Source organism: Oryctolagus cuniculus, chromosome 1, assembly GCF_964237555.1.
Source record: "Oryctolagus cuniculus chromosome 1, mOryCun1.1, whole genome shotgun sequence".
Taxonomy (NCBI): domain Eukaryota; kingdom Metazoa; phylum Chordata; class Mammalia; order Lagomorpha; family Leporidae; genus Oryctolagus; species Oryctolagus cuniculus.
In genome coordinates, this window is record NC_091432.1 from 77031058 (window position 1) to 77055816 (window position 24759).

Below are 24759 nucleotides of genomic sequence, written 5' to 3' on the forward strand. Positions count from 1 at the left end.
AGCCAGAACCCTGCAAAACCATTATACAAAAAGAAGTCATGAACATAGGAGCAAAACACTCATCTATGATGACAGAACTCAGGATAGTGGTTATGTTGGGGGTGGGGTCACGAATAGGATGGGACATAAAGAAGTTTCCTGGTAAATCTTGATCTGAGTGGCAGTTAACATGAGTGTGTTCACTTGTAAATATTTGTCAGACAGCAGACTGATATATACTTCAAAAAAGTTTCAGAAAAAAGTATCCCTCAAATATCTATATTCTAATGCATTCCATGAAGACAGTATGTAAAGGCCATGCTGCACAGTGAAGGGAGACAAGAATGTTTCCTGACAGGAAGAAAGACAAAATAGTTAATCAGGGTAGTCTTTCAGAGGTCAACAGGAGCAGAAATTCCTTGGAAAAGGTAGTACAGGCGCCAAGATTGCGACAGTGGCTTAAGCTGCCCCGTGACAACAGCATCCCATATAAGCACCAATTTGAGTCCCTGCTATTGCACCTGGGAAAGCAGCAGCAGATGGCCCACGTACCTGCACTCCTGCTACACACTTGGAAAACTCGGATGGGGTTCCAGGTTTCTGGCTTTGGCCTGGACTAGCCCCAGCTGTTGCAGCCACTGGGGGAATGAACCAGTGGATAGAAGTATGCTGCCTTTTAAACAAATAAATCAATCTTTTCCCAAAAATATTTAAAAGGCTAATATGGATTTGTCACTTCTAAAGAAAAGCAAACTTGGATGGGCCTTGCAAATGCAGCAGTTAAGCCACTGCTTGAGATACGTGTATCCCATATTAAAGTACTGGGGTTCAAGTCCTGCCTGTTTTGGATCTAGCTTTCTGCTAACATGTGCATCTTGGGAGGTCGCAGATGATGGCTCAAGTATTTTGAGTACCTGCTACCCACAAGGGAGACTTGGATGGAGTTCCTGGCACCTGGCTTTGACCTGGGCCAGCCCTGACTGTTGCAGGCATTTGGGGAGTGAATCAGTAGATGGAAGCACTAGCTCTCACTCTCTCTGCCTTTGAAATATTTTTTTTAGAAAATAGGAAAATTTTCACTATTTTTAAAAAATCAAAACTTTTTGTAATAAAACTTACTTCCCTCAGATAGAAGAAAACTTGATGACTTCCCTCTTGGACAAACCAAAGGGCTTCCATTAACCAACAAAAACAGCCTATGTGACAGCTCACTGATTTCAGCAGGGCAGCAGAAATTGACATTCTTTGTCTCTGAAACTTACAAAGTTCAGACCATAAGATTATTAAGACAAGCCAGGCATAACATGGTGGGACATTTGTCAGCTGTGCCAGTTTCTCCTTCACAATGTCAATTTGAATCAGAAGAAAATAGCAAATGGCTAAAAATTTTGCTTGTTGCCAAAAGGATGTCAGAGTTGAAAAGGCATCGTTTGGAAAAGGAAGGGGAAAGAATATCCTTTCTTTCTGCTAATACCATTTTTAGGTTTAGGATTTGCAGAACAGTAGTATCTCTAAATCAAATCTGCAGGATTTTCTTAACAACCACTATTCTAAATACATGGTCGCTTTGTTTAGTGACATTACCAATCTCACTTAAGTAGTATCATTGTGAACATAAAATCAGTGCCACTCATTCAACAAAACATTTATTATTAAAACATTTAACCAGTCATTGCAGCCAAGCACTGAATGTAAGATTTCAGGGATGCAAAATCAAATTTCCCTTCTTCAAAGAGCTCTTGGTCCAGTAAGAGCCTGAGCTATCGTTGCTGCTTTCGGTCTTTAGCAAGAACAGGCACAGAAGGAAGCAAGGGAAATGGAAGAAAGGACAAGTTGTTCTAAGGGGGCGGGGAGGCGGGAGTGGAGGGTACCATGTGTTTAAAGGCACCCTTCTATTTTTAGTATCATAATTGTTTAGAAAAAAAAATTTAAATCCAAGTGAATTTAGGTGGATTTTATGCAGGTTCAGCTCTCAGAATAAACACATATTTTAATTTTTACACACTATTTAAGATATTGGGGGACTAGGGACCAGGTGGTGGCAGCTTTAGGCCCAGGGTAGGAACATTGCTTATTTTGGCCCAGAAATTAGATACGTTTGAAAAAATTAAGATATATAAGAGACAAGAGTATGGGAAAACATTCTGTGGAATCAGGCTGGCTGCCTTTGAATCATTTAACCTTTTAAACCCTGGCTTCCTCATCTGTATACTTCATGGACCTAATTCCCATCTGTAAGGACTATTTTAAGGATTGGAAAAACAGCATATAACCTGCACAGAGTAGACAAGCAATAGATGGCAGTTAAAATAATCATTGGCATTTCAGTCATCTCCGGAAACAGGCCAAAGATGTCTGGCCATCTTTGCAGCGTTTCAAGTGAAGGCACAGAGAAGTCACTGTGTCCAATCCATTGACAAAGGAATCAGCTGCCACCTGGTGTGAAAGCGTGGTCCGCCCCAACCCGTACTCTCCCCAACAAACTCCAAGAGGTCCTAACCTGGATCTACAGATCCACACCAGGCTGCAGAGACAAGCAGCAAATCCAGCTCCAAAGTTCTTCTGTGAGGAAGGGAGATGCATAGGGCATTTTGTCTCTGTGAGCCCTGTAGTCAGACACTAGAGTGATTCAGGAAACAGGGATACCAGGGGATTTCTGTGGCAATAAAGGACTATTTGTTAAAGGCCTGCTTGATCCTTGGTTGTTTTACTACCTCCCAACAGAACAGTTCTCTGTATTTTTCTTGGAATAAACTGGCTTTTGCACTAAATGCAGGAAACGTCCCCTCAAGCAACTGAGGCTTTCTAAATATTAGTGACTTTAACGCGATCAAATATTTCCATTTCTTTTCCCGATGGCTTGTGAGGCTCAAATTCCCAGAAAGGTTGTGTTTTTGACCATGACTGTTCATGTTGGGTGTTTTAAGTCATTCTGTACTTCAGATCTGAGTTAGTGCTAAAAATCAGATACTTTAAAGCATTTTTTAAATAAAAATGTTTTCAGATTTCTAGCATAGCAAATGAGTCTTAGTTACTGCAGGTCCAGTTATTCTCACAGATTCTCAGTAAAGTTTTGTCAGCATTTCATTTCTCAAGTCCTGTAGTCAACTTGCTGACCTCTTGCTTTCTTGGACTAGTGCCATCTTTTTGGTCTCTGCTATAAAAGTATGCTAGCCCTTGCAACACTTCCCTCCAAAGAGGAATAAAAATGAACTATGTTGGATTCCCCACCATATGACTACTCTCTATCAGGCCAGGGACTGGCACGCTTTGGTCTCATTTGAGGCTCTAGTGCAAGTATGTAGTCAACTTTAGATCCTTGATGTTCTTTTACTGCTGCACTTCATTGTTACATCCTAGCCACTTAAAAAGTGCCTTCTGTATATACAGTATTTGTGGGAAAACATGGATGCAGAATACAGCTGAATATAATCTTGTGAGAAATGTTTCAATGTGTCTTGTAACACTTGCTAAGTAGTAGTTTGAATTTGCATTTTTTCATTTTTTAGGTTTGACTTTTTTGTTTTCATTGAAATACTCCAATTCTAAAACTTTAATTCTAAATATGTGACATGGTAGTTTTGAAATCATTGGTCAAAAAAAGCTTCAAGAAATTTACCAATTAATAAAAATTGTTACAATTGTAGTAGTAGCTTCAAATGTATTCTTCTTTCTCTTTTGTAATAGTGAATTCAGTTAGCAGTTTTGGCTGAGCATATGGTCATCCAATTTGACAAAAGTTCTGGCTGCTGGAATGTGAACCTGAGTTGCCCAGGATTCCTGGGTCTCCTTTTTTCATGCCCCCTTTCTCCTCATCCTGCTGCTTGGAATGTGGTTATGCCACCTAGCCATGCTGGACTACAGAGATTAGAGTAACATCACAAGGACTGACGAACACCAAGACACCAAACATGGAGATGTGGACACCCAACAATATTGTAGGTACCCACAAGTGAGCAAAGCTGCTGGACAGCTCAGACCTTTATGTATGAAGGAAAATTATCTTGTTGCAGTCCTGTCCATCTCCATTGCACACAACTCCAACTAATCAAACCGATACTGATACAGAGCAAAACGAATGTTACCCTAACGAGAAGTATTTTCAAAAGTAAAATGTAGTCTCTGAGGCATTAAATAAGAAGTGGGTAATTTATTGTTAAAATGGGGGAAGGGAGAAGGATCAAACTATATCACAAAGTCTGCTTTAGAAAGTATCTGTGGCAACTAAAATTGATCCTATGTGTGGGCCTGGATGTTTTCATAAAAGGTGCTCTGCCTCAGAACCCAGGAGTCCTACTTGTTTGAGAAGAGTGAGGGGCAGTGTTCTGCTTTGGAAGCAGCTCATGGTAACTCCACCAAGCTTGGGCTGTCAATGATGGAAAAGAACAGGATGGGAAATTCCAAAGACACTCTTCAGTACATCGGACCTATAAACTTGAGTGTATGCACTGCATATATACTCATCTATTATAATCCTACGAGGTGGGGCCTATAATTATCTTCATTTTATAAAGAAATCACACAGAGGAAAATTTAGTAACCTGCCCCAAATCTTCTAGCTTCTAAGGAGGAGCATTGCCAGGATTTATTTCTGCTGTTTATTAAAGAAATGCACACCACAGTGTTTCAACAAGTAAGGTAAATGCCATCAATGTGAAAGCTGCGGTTTGTAATATGCCACATCTAGAACCCAGGACAGGTGAGTTACAAGTGGTAGTCACTCTAATTAAACAGATAATAACTCAACAAGTTGGTTGGCAGCATCTCAACTGTCCATTTATGTTTCTTTCTTCTTGACAATCAAGGGCTCCCATGTTGTCTCCAGCCTTGTTGTGCTTTGTATGGGACCTGCCACAGAATAGGAACTTGAACTTCCAGCAATGGTGTGGTACACAGCTTTATCTCCCAAACCCTCAGTATCAAAAGCATATACAATCTTGGTTGTTGTCCTGAGTGTGAAGATTTATCATGGCTTTGTTGAGATTATCTTTAACTTTAAAATCAATTGCAGCTGTAACCACAGTAAAGGTAACTGATGCATCCATTCAACCTGGATGCTGGAACTAAAAGTCAGACTCTACAGAGCCAGGATTTGAATGTAGGTGGGTTGCCTCCAGGGTCCAAGCTCTTGACCATAGCTATTCTGTATTCCACTAAAAATAACTATTTATATACTTAACTTTTACCATGTGCCAGGTTAAATACTTCTACTTTTTAACTCATTAAGGACAACACTGCTATGATATATGCAATATTATCATGCCTGTTTTACAGATGAAGAAACTGAGGCACAAAGAAGAGTCTGTCACTTGTCCAAAATGGAATTTAAACTCACAGCACAGCTGCAGAATCCATACTGTTATGGGTCTGGTGCACCATCTCTGCCATGTAGCAGGTGCTTTTTAGCAACTCAGATGATCTGTGAAGGGCAAGAACGCTCTCCAAGAGACAAGAATGTCTGCCACTGTCCTGTGTATGTCTAGGCTCATCATCTGACTTTCTTACATCTCCTACCTCATGTCACCTCCAGTTCTAACCACTCAGCATTTCCCTTTCTCCCACTGATTTTGTAGCCTGTTTCTTACCTCTGGCAAGGTCATCTTAGCTATGGCTCTCAGGACCCACATTTTATTCAAGCTAGAGGATTTTACAAGTCTCTGAAATGGTTTGTTCATTTCCTCTCTTGATTCCTTCCCTACAGTCCATTCTCAATACAGCTGCCAGAGCTGGGCCAGAGTGAAGCCAGGAGCCAGCAGCTTCGTCCAGGTCTCCCACATGGGTGCAGGGGTCCAAGAACTTGGCTCATTTTCTGCTACTTTCCCAAGCACATTAGCAGAGAACTGAAATGGAAGTGGAGTGGCCGGATCTGAACTGATGTCCATATGGTATGCTGACTCTACAGGATATGGCTTAACCCTCTGGGCCACAGCACCTTATAAGAAAGTCAACTCAAAATGGATCAAGGATCTAACACTATGACCTGATACCATCAAATTACTACAGGAGAACACTGGGGAAACTCTCCAAGACACTGGCTTAGGCAAAGGCTTCTTGGAAAAGATCCCAGAAGCACAGGCAACAAAACCAAAAATAGATACATGGGATGACATCAAGCTAAGAAACTTCTGTACTGCAAAGGGGATATCCAAAAAAAATGAAGAGGCAACCAATAGAATGTGAGAAAAGATATGCAAACTGATAAAGGATTAATATCCAGAATGCATAAATATATCAAGAAAAACCACCACCACAGCAACAAAACAGATAATCCCGTTAAGAAATATGCAAAGGATCTGAACAGGCATGTTTTAAAAGAGCAAATTCAAATGGCTAACAGTCTTATGAAAAACTGCTCAGGATCACTAGGCATCAGAGAAATGCAAATAAAAACCACAATGAAGTTTCAGCTTTCACAGTCAGAATGGCTCTCATACAGAAACCAAAAAACAATAAATGTTGGTGAAGAGGTGAGGAAAAAGATACCCTAATCCACTTTTGATGGGAATGTAAATTAGTACAACCACTGTGGAAGACAGCATGGAGATCCCTCAGAAAGCTGAAAATAGATACACCATATGACCTAACAATTCCACTCCTTGGAATTTACCCAAGATAAATGAAACCAGCATATGAAAGAGTTACCTGTACTCCCATGTTCATTGCAGCTCAATTCACAATAGCTAAGATATGGAATCAACCCAGATGTCCATCAACGGATGACTGGATGAAGAAAATTCAGTATATATACACTATGGACTACTACTCAGCCACTAATAAAAAAACAATAAAATCCTGTTGTTTGCAACAAACTGATACAACTGGAAACCAGTTACAAATATCCTATGTGTTCCCTGATCTGTGGTAATGAACAGAGTACCCAAAAAATGTAATGTGTATGAGCGAAATGAGATTCAGTGATTGTTCATAGCCCTTGTCTCTACTATAGGATAGTGCTTTTTCCTTCTATTTGTTGAATTCTTTACTTACTGTAGTGTTAATCTTATGATTGAAAAATAAACTGAAAGTAGATCATTGTAAAGATTAAAAGAAAAAGGGGAAGGAAGAGGGAGGGTAGGGTAGGAAGTATCACCATGCTCCTAAATTTATATATATGAAATACATGAAATTTGTTGACCTTAAAAATAAATAAGTAAATAAAAGTGTCCCTTTTTTTGGAAAAAATTACTATTATCACATGTTTGCATTCTTCCTTGTCAGAGATGTCAGGGCATCAGAGCAGGAGGAGGCACTTGTGCTTCAAAGACTACCTGTGAATTAAGCTTGGACTGCAGAGGGACTTGATCCCCAATTCAGTTTTATCCATGTGAATTTAAAGCAGGTCATTCAAAGAGAACAATGGATCATGAAACCAAAGACCTGATTCCTCCACCTTTTAGCTTATCAACCTGGACAAGTTCCTTTTCAGGTGCCTGCTTGCTACCTGTGAAACATGTAGTTTGTGGTAGTACCTATCCAGCATTGTCCAAAAGTTGTTTGAAGAAATTGTAATATGTTTATGAAGCACTTCATGATACACAGTAACAAAGTAAGTATTAAGAAGAAGCCAGAGAATATAATACCTACATACACAGAAGAGACAAATGAAAATCTGAGATGTTAAGGAATCTAACTAATAAAAGTACAATTTCTCATTTTATATGAAAATTATTTAATAGCAAACCTTAAAAACTGACAAAATTAATAACCCATATTGACTAAAGATTATTTTTTCAACCATGCAAATATCATGAAGACATTTATCAATGTAAGGCTGTTAATCCCTCTCGCATATATACTCTGAATTCTATGGGCTATTTAATAAGCAACATGACCTAGTCAAAGGTTTCTTTGGCAAACATAATCATAGGTACCAATGTGTCAAGTTCAAAAGCATTTTCTCCCTTAAACTTACCTGACTGAAGGCATCTGATCAAAGGCAAAGAAGAACAATTTCAATAAGTTATTCTGGCTTATCATTAAAAAGTACAAAGATAATTCTTTTTGGAAATTTCACAAGGCAAAAATGAATTTTACAGTTTATTAAATCAGCAAATGTAATCACCTAAGTATACTTTATTAGCAAAAAGTGATATTGATAATAAAAAGGAAAAGGAAAAAAAGAAACTGCACCTAAAACCAGAATACCATAACGAAAGTTTTGTGGAAGCTGCATTTTATTTGAAAATCCACCCATTTTGCTAACATACATTTTAATATTGTAAACAAAAATAGAATCTGCAGAGACAATGCAACAAGTATGCTTAAACTCATGTACAGAATTGCTTTCCTACAACGAACTGTCCTTCTTAAGGCCCCTCTCAACCCAAACGTTAAGATGTATTTACACAAAGCACCGATCAACAGTGCAGTTTAATTCTTCGCTAACTAAACTCTTGGCTAGACATTAACTTTAAAGATACTATTTCCCCTTATTTAAAAGGTACATGATCATAACATGGCACGAGCCAAATAAAAGCTTCAAGGATTTTGACCCCCTTCCCTCCCCCCATAACACCTCCTAGAGTTTTACTGAAAAGAAGGAAAGTCTTGAAGTGAAAGCAATTCCTCACATTCATTTTGGAAAGGCCCTAATGTCAATGGAAAATAATGACATGCCAAGCACAAAGCAGTAAAGATCCTTCCCAATGCACTAATGCTGAATTTAAAATGTAGTGCTTCTCCTAGTCAGTGAACTGTTCCCTTGCAAAATCCTAGGCACAGAATTGACTATAAGGATTAATGCATTTATAATGCTTTCCTAAATCCCATAGAGACTGAGAATTCTTAAGAGATCCAGACCTATGGATACCTTAAAATATTTAGTGCTCCGTATGTCAGCTGAAAAGCATTCTGAATCAGATTCATTCTTGTGGATAAAAATCAAACATACTGTGTACATCCATACTCATTTTCGTAAGGAGGTTTGATATAATATTAATGTTACGTAAAATTGATAATCATAAATAAATACAAATACTTAAGGAATGTCTACTGCAAACTGAATATAAATTTTTTTAAAAAAAGAAAAATTAATTTCAGTTACTATTTCTGTAAGGACTGGAGAAAAAAGAAGAGAATGCAAAATTAAGAATTATGATTTTGATCCCCCACAAAGAGTCCTGCTGAATTATAATAAAGGACATAGCTCTTCTCTCCAGGCAGCTTTTCCAAATACAAATTTCACACTTCCCAAATAAGGGCTTTTCTTGGTAGGTTACTGATTATGGGTATTAATAGGAGTTGAAAGAACTGAAGAGTTAGTCACCAAAAAGACAGATCTTAGTCTTAAATCATGGCAATTCTTGGCTTTATAAACTGTATTGATACGTTTTCCTATAAACTAGTCCCAATTTCCTTCATGGGCCTTCACTGGGTTACTGTAGCATTCTAATGGAAGAAGAGTTTTAGAGACAGCAGTTTGGATTTTGCTGGAAGTAAGGATTTGCTGCTTGAGCACTTGTCTTTCTGGAATAATTCCATTTTCTTCCATCTAGTTACATAAATTGTATCTGGAAAAAAACAAGTATGTAAGTTAATTCATTGCATTGTAAGAGGTCCCCCTACAAATAATATTTCATGTCCTTTACCACAACTGGCCCAAAAGTGTTCACAGTATGTTTATCACAAACCCTGATTACAAAACAAAATGAATTAACAGTTTACCATGTGCCAAAATTCAATATTTCAAGTATAGTCATAAGGACTTTAAAATATGTTTTGTGATTACTAAAAACTGAGGGGTAGAATGTGGGAGAGGGGAAGAAAGACGACCAATAAGCTATTCTTCCATGACCCATTCAGAAAAACCTCTCTATAAGCACAAATTTTCCTATAAAAATAATATTAAATAATATTTAATTCTCAATTGGTAAAGCAAAAATTATTACTTCCAAATGATATAAAATCAGAGACAATAAGAGTAATGTTATGCTGAGTAAATCATTCCTTTACTAGTATAAATCAAAATTTGAAGGATCTAGAAACAGATACTTTTCAACAGGGAATCACTGTTGAAAGATACCTCAATCTTGAAACCACTCACTCAAAGACATTATTGAAGTAGATGTACTAATAACTTACTAAATAAGAAGAGTACAAACTCCCTAAGATCTAGGAGGGATATCTAAACTGGGGGCTAGGGCACCAAGAAGAACAAATTATGCTGTCCTCCAGCAAACAGAGGCAGTGTGGATCCTAGACAGAATTCTTCTAATTGAAAGGGCTGAAGTAGTCACCTGCCCTAAATTAACAAAAACAAAACAAAACAAAACAAAAAACAAAAACTATTTTTAAGTGAAAAGCATACATAATAAATCAAAAATCAAAGAAACTTTTGAAATGAATTTTCCACAACTAATCCTGGGCCACTTAATTAAACTAAAGGAAAGATGTTTGTTTCTGATGAAGCTCTAATGCATGGGTAACGTTGTGGTGGTTCCTTACAATCCTTTTAAGAGTTACTTAAAACACTCTGGTTTTAAGGGTGGTAGTTGATTTCATCCATCTGCTGTAAGCAGTGGATGCTTCTGTGTGTAAGACGACCTTTTGATTTCACACTTTCTCATTATATTAAAGATACCTTCCGAAAGTTGTTTCTCCTTATGTCCTATCTTGACCTATTTTTATTCTTTGCCTAAAGAATAAAGGAGGACAAGAGGGAACCTAGAGGCCTTTAAAGAATCAGAAGAAGAGTGAATTCAGTGCTTCATGTTTGGTAAATCTTAAAAAGTAGTTAAGTCCCATCTCCCCCAACAAGCAGCAATACCTAAAGTGATTTATAAGAAATCCTCCAAAGAGAGCTCTGCAAAGGGGTCCTTTCCTGAAGCTCTGTGAGGACTGTGACTGGAGGGGCTGGATGCTGCCGACAGCTGGGGGAAAGAAGACAGAGAGAGGGAAAGAAAAAAAGATCTCAGAATGACAGAACATGAAAGCAGAAAATGTAATGAAAGAAGAAGTGGTTTTTGTTTTCTCATCTTTAATAAATATAAAGGCAGCCTTTGCAGAAAATGGAATTATCTAAACAGAAATGTAAGTCACACGCCAAATTAAAGGGTATCAAAATGGCATGTGTTTTTCTGTGCTTCTAAAACTCCAAAGGTATAAAGTCTTTATCCAAAAGGTCAATATAAGCTGACTCATGGTTAAGACCTTGAGAGTATGTGTGTGTGTGTTTGTGTGTGTGTGCATGAGCACTAAAATGGACATACAGAGGAAGTGATGCATAATTAGATGATTTTTTTTTAATTGGGGGACAATAGCTTCCTGTGTGCAGGCTATCAGTCCAAAGCCATGTGAATTCTGAATTCAATATAGACCAAATGCATCCAGCTACAACATTCTTTCTTTCATTTTTCATAAGATCTGCCCTGCTCACACATTTTTTCAAAAACAGCTGTCCTCTGCTTACTTATCTGAACACACTGCAGCAGATGTATAACTATGGGAGGTGAGAAGGACCTCACAGGTTGCCTAGTCTAATTGTTCCCCTGAATAATAAGAACACTTAAGATTTTTGATTCTGTTTCCTGTTTCAATATATTTGCTGGACTCTTAGAATCTGCCCTTATCATTTATTTAATTTGAATACAGTATAGGGCAAGTAGAACACTGAACTCCATAAATACCTTTAGCATTCTCTAAATGAAAGATGATTCCCAAAGAACCAGGATGTTTGTACATGTTATCTTCTTCTCTAAGCCAATGTAAACATTTTTAAACACAACATGAACAAACTTTTAATTCTCTTTCCCATCTATGTAAGTTTGCAGAGCATGTAAGCACAGGGATATTAAGAAATGAGCTGTCCTTTTATGGATGATTATTTGAGTATTACACTAAAGTTGTCTACATGGAAACAGTTTCACTTTATACTTCCACCATTCAAATCCTATAAAGAATCTCAAGCCTCAAAATCTATCTTTGCTGTTCCAAAATGATCTCATTTATTTCTACCTTTCTATTTTTTTTTAAAAGCACTATAGAGAATGAGTTAGCCAATGAGTTTCAGCAATATTGTATCACCACTACATTGAATTTATTGTTCTAGATGCCAAGATCAATTTACAGATTTAGAAATCACCATTGGTTATACTGGTGATTTTCTAATCCAAATGTTATTCTCAGAAATAAATGTTCAAAGGCAATGGTAAGATTGACAGAACCAAGCGGGCTGCGATGTATCAAAGGACAGGGCAGCACATATGAGCCTGAAATTTCAGGTTCCAACCATGCAGACATAGATTAAGGTGAAACTTCATTGTACAGGTCTCTTCCCCCTTCAGCCTAACCATGGATAACCATTCATAGCAGATAACTGATCATTATTTACCAACCTGGAGAGAAATGGTCACATTTATCTGCAAGATTAACTGGGTTTCTCTCTAAAGCAGAGTTTCTCTTTTGCTTGAAGTTAAGGCAGCAACAAATCCTACTTACAACAGATAGAATTATCCAAAATCACAATTCTACTATGAGACTACCACACTAAAATATCTTCTCAAATCATGATTTTCATGATGGCAGCAGTGTGAAGACCTGACAGTCACAAGTGAAAATGTCTCTGGAAGCACAGACAAAGGGGACTCTTGAATTTTTCTCATTATGTGAGAATGCTGCTAGAGAGAAGTCCTACATGCTGACAAACACCGACGAAGAGGATCAACCTTCCTTGAAGAAAATGTGCACTTTTTAAACCGAAAGTGCTACTTGGTTACTAGTTTCTTAAGTTGGTAAATTATATACACTCCTGCATATGTTGTGTATCTGTAAATATGTACCCAAATTAAAACATGATAGATATCACCAATGAGAAAACAAGATTTAATACCCCCTACCAAGTTTCTTATCATCAAGATCAGTCTCCAGCAGATGAAACAGCTGAGCAAGCTACATGCCTCCAAGGACTGGGAACTTTAATCGCATACTGATGAGTAAATTGTCAGCTCAAAGAGTAGATAAAGAAAGGAATTCTTAAAAGAAAGAATTAGGCTGTTGCCGAATTACTGCTCAAGGAAAGTAGGAATAACCAAAGAGTAAGAAGGGGCAACCTCGTGGGTAAGAAGCAGCAGGATTTTTAAAGCCTGAAAAAGTCACCTAAAAATACAAGAGTTGACTCTCTTTACTTATCCTTCTTGTGAGTAAATTAGGAAACCAATGTAGGCAGATTAAAGGACCAGAGGATAAGGAATTTAAAAATCCAACTATCAACTTCATCACAAAAAAATGTACTTTACAAGCCAGCATAAACCAAATCATGATTGATTAATTATTCAAGACAAATCCTATTAAACATGTAAACACCAGAAATCTGTAACAAATAAAAGTAAAACAATTGCATTAACCTATTCATTTCAAATGAAATTCTGTCCCCACATTCCCACTGAGCTAAAAACTCAGAGTTATCAGTTTATTCAAATCAAAATGATCCACATCACAACTAAGGATGTCTTTTAAACTAACTGGTTAGTTTCACTATTCAGTATAGGCATACTTTGTCTTTTTTACTCATTTACAGGAAAATGAAATATTGAGAAGAGCAGAATATAAAAAAATTACGAGTAATTAATAATTAGTTGAAAGTCTTCTCCCTCTCCAGTCAACCTAAAAAAAATTGGAAAAAAAATTTTAATGGTATCCCAAAGTGTTCATCTTCCAAGTAAAACTGTTCTGGAGTGCTTTTGGTTATAGCAAGTATTTAATATAATAAAGACAGAGTATAAAAATCACAAATTAATAAAAGATAAACATACCTACAGTCAATTCTAATGACAGATTAAAACATAACACAAAAAAATGGACACTTCTGCATTATACATTTTAATACCAAAGAAACAAAATTTCAAGTTAGAACAAGAAAACAGCAGTCTCAGGACGTAAGGCTAGTACAATTCAAGAATAAAGGATAGGATATTTGAGGAAAATTATCTAATGTATCAACAGATGCACTTAAAATTCTTAGAGAAATCACTTTACTACAGCTTCATATTTGAATTTTTCAGTTACCCAAAAACATGGGAAGCAAATAGCAATGCTTGATTTTGTCTTCTTTGAAGAAGCAAAGCCCAACGTTCTAAGAGACAAATGGATATACTTCCTTTATCTGGAATGACAAAGTTAGTTTTGCAGAAAGATAGAACCAAATCTAATCCTCTCTCATAAAATTAGATATAGAATACATAACCCCAAAATATGTCTCTCTCTTTAGGGCGGTCTTAGGGATTTTATAAAAATAAGCACTGAGCAAGTTTCCTAGAGTGTAGTAGTATTAGTTCAACCTTCCCAAGCACCTATTATCAAATATTCATCTAACCCTGCAGGACGCCTAGCTCAAATGTCACTGAAGGGCCCTGGTAGTATAGTGGTGAGCTTAGCTGCCTTTCCAATGTCACTGAACCCGTGTTGCTGTTGCTCTGATGCTATGCTCTCAGCACTTTGAGTCTCTTGAAGGACTTTCATGCTATCATCAAGCAGTCACTTATGCTTCCTCAGGATTCCTTTAGGATTCTCAGGTACAGGCAATACAGCAACTATATTACAAGCATTCTAAAACATGTTAAATTAAAATGCTTTTTGGTTATAAAACAAGTTTCTTATAAAAATGGTCTCCAAAGTAGGGTGTAAGAAAAATTATTAGAACTTTTAATTTAAAACGTAATTATTTAAAAATCTCAAAATCTGTTTTACATGATTAAAAATGTACTAAGACATTGCTATAGGAATAAAATCAATAAATATACATGAACTGAGGGTACATGCTTGCTGTGGTTTGATCGTCCTCTCCAGAGTTCACAATGAAATTGTTACCACCCTATTGATAGTGGGGTAGGACTTTTTAAGAGGCATTTGTTTGTTTATTTTTTAAGATTTTATTTATTTGAAAGAGTTACAGAGAGAGGTAGAGACAGAGAAAGAGGTCTCCCATCCAGTAGTTCACTCCCCAGATGGTGATCAACAGCCAGAGCTGAGCTGATCCAAAGCTAAGAGTCAGAAGCTTCTTCTGGGTCTCCCAGTGGGTGCAGAGGACCAAGGACTTGGGCCATTCTCTGCTGCTTTCCCAGGCACATTAGTAGGGGGCTGGATCAAAAGTGGAGCAGCTGAGAATCGAACTGGCACCCATATGGGATCTGGTGCTGCAGGCCAGGGCTTTAACCCACCGCACCACAGCGGCAGCCCCAAGCAGTGTTTAGATCAGGAAGGCTCCACCCTCATCCAGACTAACACTGTCGCTGCAGGAGTGGGTTCAACCTTCCTGCTCACGTTCTTGTTCTTTTTGTCCTTCTGCTGTGTGATGCCTTCTCCATGTTAATATACAGCAAGAACGTTCTCACCAGATGCTGGCACCTGGATATTAGAATCCTCAGCCTCTAAAACTGTCAGCCAACAAATACGTTCATTATAAATAACCCAGCCTGTGGTATTAAAGCAGCACAAAAGGACTACCACATACTTTCCTGCTACTGCTGTGTAATCAAAATATTTAGAGACCACAGTACTATGCTATAGGATACCACAGCTATAAAATTGACTCAGAGAACAGGAAGTTGTTTTAGGTAATGGTTGCGGAAATGAGGAATCATTTGCAGGCCACACAAAATTTTCTTTTTTTTTTTTTTTTAAGATTTTATTTATTTGAAAGTCAGAGTTACACAGAGAGGGGAGAGGCAGAGGGTGGGGGAGAGGGAGACAGGGAGACAGGGAGACAGGGAGACAGGGAGACAGGGAGAGAGGGAGAGAGGGAGGGAGGGAGGGAGGGAGGGAGGGAGGGAGGGAGGGAGGGAGGGAGGAAGGATAGATCTTCCATCTGCTGGTTTACTCCCCAACTGGCTGCAACGGCTGGTACTGCACCGATCCGAAGCCAGCAGCCAGGAGCTTCTTCTGGGTCTCCCACACAACTGCAGGGGCCCAAGGACTTGGGCCATCTTCTACTGCTTTCCCAGGCCGTAGCAGAGAATAGGATCAGAAATGGAGCAGCCCGGACTCAAACCAGTGCCCATATAAGATGCCGGCACTGCAGGTGTCGGCTTTACCCATTATGCCATAGCGCTGGCCTCCAAAATTTTTAACTTAAAAATTAGTCTCCTAATGGATTTCAAGTCCTGCCTGTGCTTGCCCTGGCAGGGCCACATCAAATGACTCCAAAGGCCTTATATAGCCATGGGCCAGACCTTCCCCACCCAACATGGCCAGGTCACTAGTGGTACATCTGAATCTAGTTATATAGGAATACATATTACCTTCCATTTATTTTATATTAAAGGTAATACTATTTCTAAGCTGTCGAGATAAGGCTAAAAAAGAGGGTTTCTCTACTATACAGATGTAGAGAATCTATCCTTAAGGTTGAGTCTATTGCCACTTATTAACTGCTTCTTAGCTTTGTGTGTGCCTAACAGCAACATCACAAAATTAAGCAAATATTAACTCTGTGCCCTTCAAAACACTATCTACCTTGCTTTAGGAGAAACTACATGTGACCTGAGGGCATTCCTCTTTGAAGGTCTGTTTTCTTTAGATGTCTCTAAAACTGAAGACTACTGCTAGAGTTCAAAATAACCTAAAAATGTTAAGATAGAATGCTTTGTTATTCAAAAATGGCACCTTCAATGTCATCTCATTTGAAATATGACAATCCCTAAATTGACAGCATTAAAGGGAACCAAACTGGACAAAGGAAAATAGATTATAAGAGTTCCCAAACTCATGGAATGAAATATTAACTGACTTGGGCTAAAAATTAACATCTTCCATACATAAAAAATCCTGTCACTATTTAATTTGGTGTACAGGAACCACAAATACTGGCTTGACATACGTGAATATAGTTTGTTGCTTACTAATTTAGATCTCAAGTTGTGATTCCCTCAAAAATCAAAGAAAATGAAAACCTAAGGATTATGTTGATTGGTACTATAACAAGACAAAACAAAAATGAAATGCAACTACAAAGTACCATTTATTTGCTACAAGGCTACTTCAAAAGGCTCGTGGAAAAAGGTAATTAAGGGGCCAGCCCCATGGCACAGGTTAATCCTCCACCTGTGGTGCCAGTATCCCATTTGGGCGATGGTTCTAGTCCCGGCTGCTCCTCTTCTGATCCAGCTCTCTGCTATGGCCTGGGAAAGCAGTAGATGATGGCCCAAGTGCTCGGGCCCTTGCGCCCACATGGGAGACCAGGAAGAAGCTCCTGGCTTTGGATCAGCACAGCTCTGGCAGTTGTGGCCAATTGGGGAGTGAACCAGCAGATGGAAGACCTCTCGCTCTGTCTTTACCTCTCTCTGTAACTCTGTATTTCAAATAAATAAAATAAATCTTTAAAAAAAAAAAAAAAAAAAGAAAAGAAAATGCCATTTGCCAGAGGAAGAGGCTGAAGAGTTTTAGTTGTAGACCATATAATGACTGGGACTATCTAAAGCTAGAAGTGAGGGAGGATCCTCCTTTAAAGCATTTCAAGAGCACGTGGCCCTGCCAACACCTTGATTTTGGACTTCCAGTCTTCAGAACTAGAAGAAAATAAATTTCTGTTGTTTTCACCATCAAGTTGTGATACTTTGCTATGGTAAAACTAGGAAACTGATAGGGCACCTAATGTACATAATGTTGTTTTAAACTCTCTAAAATTTGCTATTCCAATTATTTTCAACTCAGCTAGAATTTATGGCGATATTTAATTTTCAGGATGAAGTTAATGGGAGAATAGAGAAATTACTTTTTAAAGTGACTTTTCTAGTAAATGTTAAGAGTCAATATATTTCTGTGCATTATATACACACAGTGCTGTACATGATCACGAATATTATCATGAAGAGAGTGAAGAATTTCAGTCACTCAACATTTTAAGAGTATTTCCTGGCTTTATTAATAAACTCAAGAAATCAGATTTCCACCTTTTAGAAAGCCTTATTCTACAGGAGATATTATTAACAAAAGAGGTCCCAGATGGGATGTACTCTTAGCATTTCTATTAGGGCTGATTCTCATGTGCACTGGAAACTACAGGACCAGTACTGATGCTACTAAATCTCAATTTTCAAAGTAAATTCCCTCATGGTATTCTGTAGTAGGCAAGGATGAATAAAGTATAACACTGCTGACAAGGCAAAAGGCCTTTTGCACAGAAATCCAGCTGGACAAATCAGCTGACAAAAGCAGCATTGCCAAAACCCACAATTAATACACCAAAAAAGTTTTAAAAAACCAAAACCAAACAAACAAACAAAAAAAAAACCACAACCCAAACACTAAGCCTAAAAGCAAACAGCCATTAGTTCTTAACATACAAGAAAGTCATTAAAAAGACCATTTTTTGCAAGACTTGAATTATTCTAATATCTAAAGCCAACAGTGTCTCTATTTAGAAGAGTAAAAAGCACTCACAACAAGCCATTGTTTCCTTTCAGACATTTAACTGATGTCAGACTTACTTAACATTGGCCCCTGCAAACAAAAAGAGCAGCTGCTGTTTTGCATCTTTAGCCATATTCTTCCATAAACAGGAGGAAAATATGTCTAATACCAATAAAGAAATCAACAAAATGTTTAATATGTTTATGTTTAAAATTAAATGTCTCAATATGCTGTAGTTTCATATTGCCTTTGGGAAACAGTTTGACAAGGAATCAGTGTGGGTTTCTTGCATAAGGAAATGATAGGAACACAGCAAGCACAACCACCCTCCTTGAAGAGCTTCAACAATATCTAAATTGTCATATAAACATGCTTCAGAGTATTATTAAGCTTTACAATGACTCTCTGTAACTTCATGCTTAGTAACACATTGCAAATGTCGAACAAGCTTTCAAACTATTGACCAGCAATGGACATTCCAATTTGTATAAAAGCACCATTAAAATTTATTATAAAGCACCAGTAAAAGGCAAGAGTCACCATTCTCACCAAGTCAAGAAAAAGACACACTAGCAACAAGCAGTAAGCAATCAAACAGTAAGGCTTTAAGGAAGCATACAAGAGAGAAAAAATTAAAAACCATAAGGACCTAGTAGTTTCCACACAAACAGCTAGAAAGATGAACTAATGTAGAAAAAAAAAATCAGCCACAATGTGAGGCATGAAACAGAACAAAATACCCATTCTTAAATAACAGTTGAATTAAAATATCTCTAAAATACAGAACAACAAGCAAATCCAGAAAGATGGGGAGAGAGCAGAGTATGTGCACAGAAGACATTTCAAAGCTACAAGGTACCTATAATGAAGACAACAGCCTAAAACAAGAACAGTTTGAACTGAAAGGTATTAGATGCTTTCCAGAGAGGTACTAATCCAGTACTTAAGAGTAACCCAGATACAATGTAGAACACACAGCACAGTTTGGAATCTATCACTAAATGGCAAGGTTGTGATTCTCTCAAAAATATTAACAGTAATCAGGAAAGAGACCAGGACTACAAGTTGCCCTAGATGTATAATGGCTGCCGTGCCTCCAAAACACATCAAAGAGCAAAAAAGGATTTTTGATAATAGCTGTAGAGCTAGAATTTGGTTATAAGATTAGATTTTGGTGGGATTTCATTTATTCATTTAAATTACTATTTACTTTACAATGTACAAAGAAGTGGTATGTGCCCTCAAGGGATCCTGAATTACATGCTAAAAATTAGAATGAAAGAATAAAAGACATTTCATTAAGAAAAATTATTTTGGTTACTGCTAGTACTGAAGGGACAAAATCAACTCAAGGGATAACCTAAGAACCACTAAGTATAAAAGCACGTAAAAATCCCACTCACTTCAAAGATAAAGAGTTTCATTTTTAAATTATTAACAATAATCATGAAGAACCAGTGTTGTGAGGAGTGGGTAAAGCTGTTGTTTGTGACACTGGCATCCCATATGTTGCCAGTTCATGTTCTGGCTGCTCCACTTCTGATCCAGCTCCCTGCTTATGGCCTAGGAAAAGCAGTGGAAGATGGCCCAGGTATTTGGGCCCCTGCCACTCATGTGGGAGACTTGGATGAAGTTTCTGACTCCTGGCTTCCACCTGGACCAGGCCTGACCATTGCAGCCACCTGAGGAGTGAACCAGTGGATGCAAGATATCACTCTTTGTCTCTCTCTCTCTTCCTCTCATTTTCAAAATACATCAATCTTAAAAAAAAAAAAAAAAAAAAAAATCATGAAATCAAAGCCACCTTCATTCCTTGGGCAAATATCTAATATTTTAACAAATAGTAACTATTAGCTAACAAATCAAAACCAATTTGGGGCCGGCGCCGTGGCTCACTAGGCTAATCCTCCACCTTGCGGCGCTGGCACACTGGGTTCTAGTCCCGGTCGGGGCGCTGGATTCTGTCCCGGTTACCCCTCTTCCAGGCCAGCTCTCTGCTGTGGCCCGGGAGTGCAGTGGAGGATGGCCCAAGTGCTTGGGCCCTGCACCCACATGGGAGACCAGGAGAAGCACCTGGCTCCTGCCATCGAATCAAGTACTCCAAAACTAAACTCTCAACAAGAAACTTACCCTAATTAAATTACCTTAATGTTCTCATTCACATCTGTTCTGACATAAAGAAAAGGCATTTCTATCAGTGTCTTTTAAAGGACATGGAAATTCTGGTACTCTTTTTGTCATTTCAGTGAAAAACATTATATGGGTTTTGGAACACAACTGGATATAAAACCTGGCTTAAAAGCAGATGCTGGGGCTGGTGCTGTGGTGAGCAGGCTAAGCTCTGCCTGCAGAGCCAGCATTCCATATGGGACTGCTTGGTATCCCTGTTGCTCCTCTTCTGATCCAGCTCTCTACTTATGGCCTGGGAAGGCAGTGGAGGATGTCCCAAGTGCTTGGGAGGAAGCTCCTGGCTCCTGGCTTCAGATCAGCTCAGCTGTTGAGTCCATTTAGGGAGTGAACCAGTGGATGGAAGACCTTTGTCTCTCCCTCTCTGTAACTCTACCTCTCAAATAAATAAATAAAATCTCCAAAAAAAAAAAAAAAAAAAAAAAAGTAAATAAAATGCAGATACTGCAGGCCAGAAATTTATATAAAGGTTTTTTTATTAAGATTTTCTTAACTATATTTTTCAGAAAATCAAAACTCATATACAATGTTTTGATTATGTATAAAGTATTACACAGAATTGTGCAGGATATTCTTGACAACTATAGTAATTCTATATTGAATGTGTAAATGTGGGTCATAAATCAGTAAGAAAACTCTTAAGAATTTGCAGAGAGGTTCATTGCTAATAAAAATAACACTACTACAAGTGACCATATGGGCTCTGTCCCAGGAGTAGGAGGTAACATGGTACAAATGAGCACTGGATAAGGAATCACAGGCACCTGAAGGTGAGCTGCATTTCACTGCCTGCTTATTAGCTGAAGAACTTTTCCAAGTCTCAGTCTTCTTCACCTATCAAACATGATGGTAACAGCAGACCTACCTACTTTAACAGATATTTTGAGAATTAGGTAACACAATGCACGGAAATTATGCTTGGAAACTGCTTAAGGTAGCTTACTAAAGAAGATGCAGCCAGAGGGTATGTTTTAACTATTCATCAGGGAAATGACATCTGTAGCCAGTGGTTTCTCGTCTACAGATTTGCACCATAACTTTCTTGTTATTGCTGTTAAGTGCTTATTTGAATATATTTAGGTTCTTACCATCTAGTTCCCTATAGCAGAAAACCAAGTTAATTTTTAAAATTGATGATACATATTTGAAGCTAAAAGTGTGGCTAACTGGGCTGGCACTGTGGCTCACTTGGTTAATCCTCTGCATGCTGTGCAAGCATCCCATATTGGCACCAGGTTCTAGTCCCGGTTGCTCCTCTTCCAGTCCAGCTCTCTGCTGTGGCATCCTCAGTGGAGGATGGCTCAAGCGCTTGGGCCCCTGCACCTGCATGGGAGACCAGGAGGAAGTACCTGGCTCCTGGCTTCGGATCAGCGCAGTGCTGGCCGTGGCGGCCATTTGGGGAGTGAACCAACGGAAGGAAGACCTTTCTCTATGTCTGTCTATAACTCTGTCAAAAAAAAAAAAAAAAAAAAAAGTGTAGCTAACAAAGGAAATGAAATAAAACACAGAAGGAAGTGTATTACCTGTATGGGTGTACTTCAAAGTTTATGGAAAAATGGAATTAAAGCTCAAATAACTGGAGTTGATGTGATGTAGCAGGTAAAGCCGCCGTCTAAGATGCTGGCATCTCATATGGGTACCACTTAGTGTTCCAGCTCCCTGCTAATGGCCTGGGGAAAGCACCAGCAGATGACCCCAGTGTTTGAGCCCCTGCCACCCATGAGGGAGACCTGGAAGAAGTTCCCAGCTCCTGGCTTCAGTGTGGCCCAGTGCTGGCCATGTGGACATCTGGGGAGTAAACCAGCAGAGAAGATCACTCTCTCTGTCTCTCCAGCTTTTCTTTTTTTTAAAGATTTATTTGAAAGGCAGAGTTAAACACAGAGAGAGAAACAAAACTGAAATAGAGCGAGAGAGAAAAGAGAGAGAGAGAGAGAGAGAGAGAGAGAGAGAGAGAGACAGTCTCCCACTTGCTGGCTCACTCCCCAAATGGCTGTAATGGCCAGAACCGGAGGATGCTGAAACCAGGAACCAGAAGCCTCTGCCAGGTCTCCCACATGGGTGCAGGAGTCCAAGCACCTGGGCCATCCTCGGCCATCCTTGCAGGTACACCAGCAGGGAGCTGGATCAGAAGCAGAGCAGTGAGGACTCAAACCAACACCCATATGGGACATGGACACTGCAGGCGTTGACTTAACCCCTTATGCCACAATACCAACCCTACTCTTCCAAATAAATAAATCTTAAAAAAAAAAAAAAAAAAAAAAAAAAGGCAAACTTATTTTGGTACAAAAAAAATTGAAATTCATGCATAGTTTTTTCATTATATCCATTTAAAAAAATTTTTAACTCTCTTCATATAATTTCAAGTAAACATCAAATAGAAGGAAATCTGCATGTTTCTCAAATGATTGTCAAATATCTAGTATGATTTTTTAGAAAATTATGCAAGTAATCAGAACTACTGCTGATAAAAGCTGAGAGTAAAAGTACTCATAATAAAGCTGAGAGTAAAAGTACTGAGTTAAGTACTCATAATCCATTTTTATAAAAACAAATGCATAAAAAGTAACAGACTTATTAAAATCAATGATTGCCAATTTCCAACTATCTTCACTGTAAGTACTCAACTGAGTAAGGAACAGAAAAAAAAAACTCACTTTAACATTGACAGGTCGCGGGAGGCATGTGTGCTATGTGATCAACCTGGATTTTACTTTTTAATTAGATCTAAATAAATTCACTAGCCATTCCCAGTCAACAGACTTTATCACTTTATTAAATGAGCTCAATACTCAAAAGACTGAAAAATGAAAGGATGTCTATGATTTACTAGTCTACAAATTATGTAGAGACTAGATTTAAACTGAATAAAGATAACTAGTTCTGGCAATGTAACATTTGCAAGCCTTTGCAAATGTAAAGCATATGTATTCAAGTGAAAAAGGATCCACTGTTGGTGGGAGTCTAAACTGGTAAAGCCACTATGGAGGACAATGGGGATATCTCAGAAAGCTGAATATGGACCTAACATATGACCCAGCCATACCACTCCTGGGAATTTATCCAAAGGAAATGAAATCAGCATATGAAAAAGGGATCTGTACCCCCCCACCCCGTTCATTTCAGCTCAATATACAAGAGTTAAGATATGGAATCAACCCAGATGTCCATCAATTGAAGACTGGATAAAGAAATTATGGTATGTATACACTATGTAATACTACACAGCAGTTAAAAAAAAAAAAAGAAAAAAAAGAAGTTCTATCATTTGCAACAAAATGGTACAATAAGCCAGTAACAAAAAGGCAAATACCATATGCTCTTTCTGATCTATGGTAACTAATAAGAGTACCTAAGGGGCTGGCGCTGTGGCATAGCAGGTAAAGCCGTCACCTGCAGTGCTGGCATACTGTACGGGTGTTGGTTTCAGTCCTGGCTGCTCCACTTCTGATCCAGCTCTCTGCTGTGGCCTGGGAAAGCAGCAGAAAATGGCCCAAACCCTTGGGCCCCTGCACCCGTGTGGGAGACCTGGAGGAAGCAAGCTCCCGGCTTCGGACTGGTGCAGTTCTGGCAGTTGCGGCCAACTGGGGAGTGAACCCAGCAGATAGAAGACCTATTTTTCTCTCTGCCTCTCCTCTCTATGTGTAACTCTGAATTTCAAATAAATAAATAAATCTAAAATAAATAAATAAATAAATAAATAAATAAAGAAGAGTACCCAAAAGGTAATCTATAGGAGTGAGACTGACACCTTGAGATACGATGATTTTGAACAGCTCTTAATTTCACTGTCGAGGAACAAGGTTTTTCTTGTTTGTTTCTGTTCTTTTTTTTTCTTCGTATTCTCTACTTAGTGCAAGGTTAATCTTATGAGCTTAAAATTACCTGAAAACTGATCTTTGTAAAAAAATAAGAAAGGGAGATGGAGGAGAAAGAAGGGTGGAACTAGGAATGGGATAGGGGAGAATCACCATGTTCCCAAATTTGTATATATTAAATGCATGAAGTATTGTATTATATTCCTTAAATAAAATTAAAAAAAAAATTTTAAATTAAAATAACAAGTACATTGTCAGATGTTTATTACTCAAGTGTCTTCAAATAAGCAATAAACATATATAGTAACCAATCAGTTAACATGGGAACCCATGTAACTAAAGGAGAAGTACTTTAACAATTGCATATAATTAACTGTAAACTGCTAAATGGTATAACCAGAGCCACAGACACAGGGTTTCAATCCATATATGC

The 24759-nt window shown here is 38.2% G+C and overlaps 1 protein-coding gene and 1 pseudogene across 19 annotated transcripts in view; both read right to left on the reverse strand.

Moving 5' to 3' along the window:
- Nucleotides 1-4610: 4610 nt before the first annotated feature.
- On the reverse strand, nucleotides 4611-5579 carry LOC100338958 (CDGSH iron-sulfur domain-containing protein 1 pseudogene; annotated as a pseudogene).
- Nucleotides 5580-8135: 2556 nt separating this feature from the next.
- The window catches only part of PICALM (phosphatidylinositol binding clathrin assembly protein), a 116480-nt gene continuing 99856 nt past the window's right edge, over nucleotides 8136-24759 (reverse strand). For 10 of the 19 annotated variants that reach the window (XM_051821357.2, XM_051821351.2, XM_051821354.2 and 7 more), the window contains 2 exons: nucleotides 10745-10847; nucleotides 8136-9488 (listed from right to left, as the gene is read on the reverse strand). In XM_051821357.2, coding sequence (XP_051677317.1) covers nucleotides 10755-10847 — 93 coding nt within the window. In that variant the 3' untranslated portion in view covers nucleotides 8136-9488; nucleotides 10745-10754. The remainder of the gene's footprint in view (nucleotides 9489-10744; nucleotides 10848-24759) is intronic. The other 9 variants (XM_070076422.1, XM_070076427.1, XM_070076426.1 and 6 more) reach the window with 1 other exon arrangement.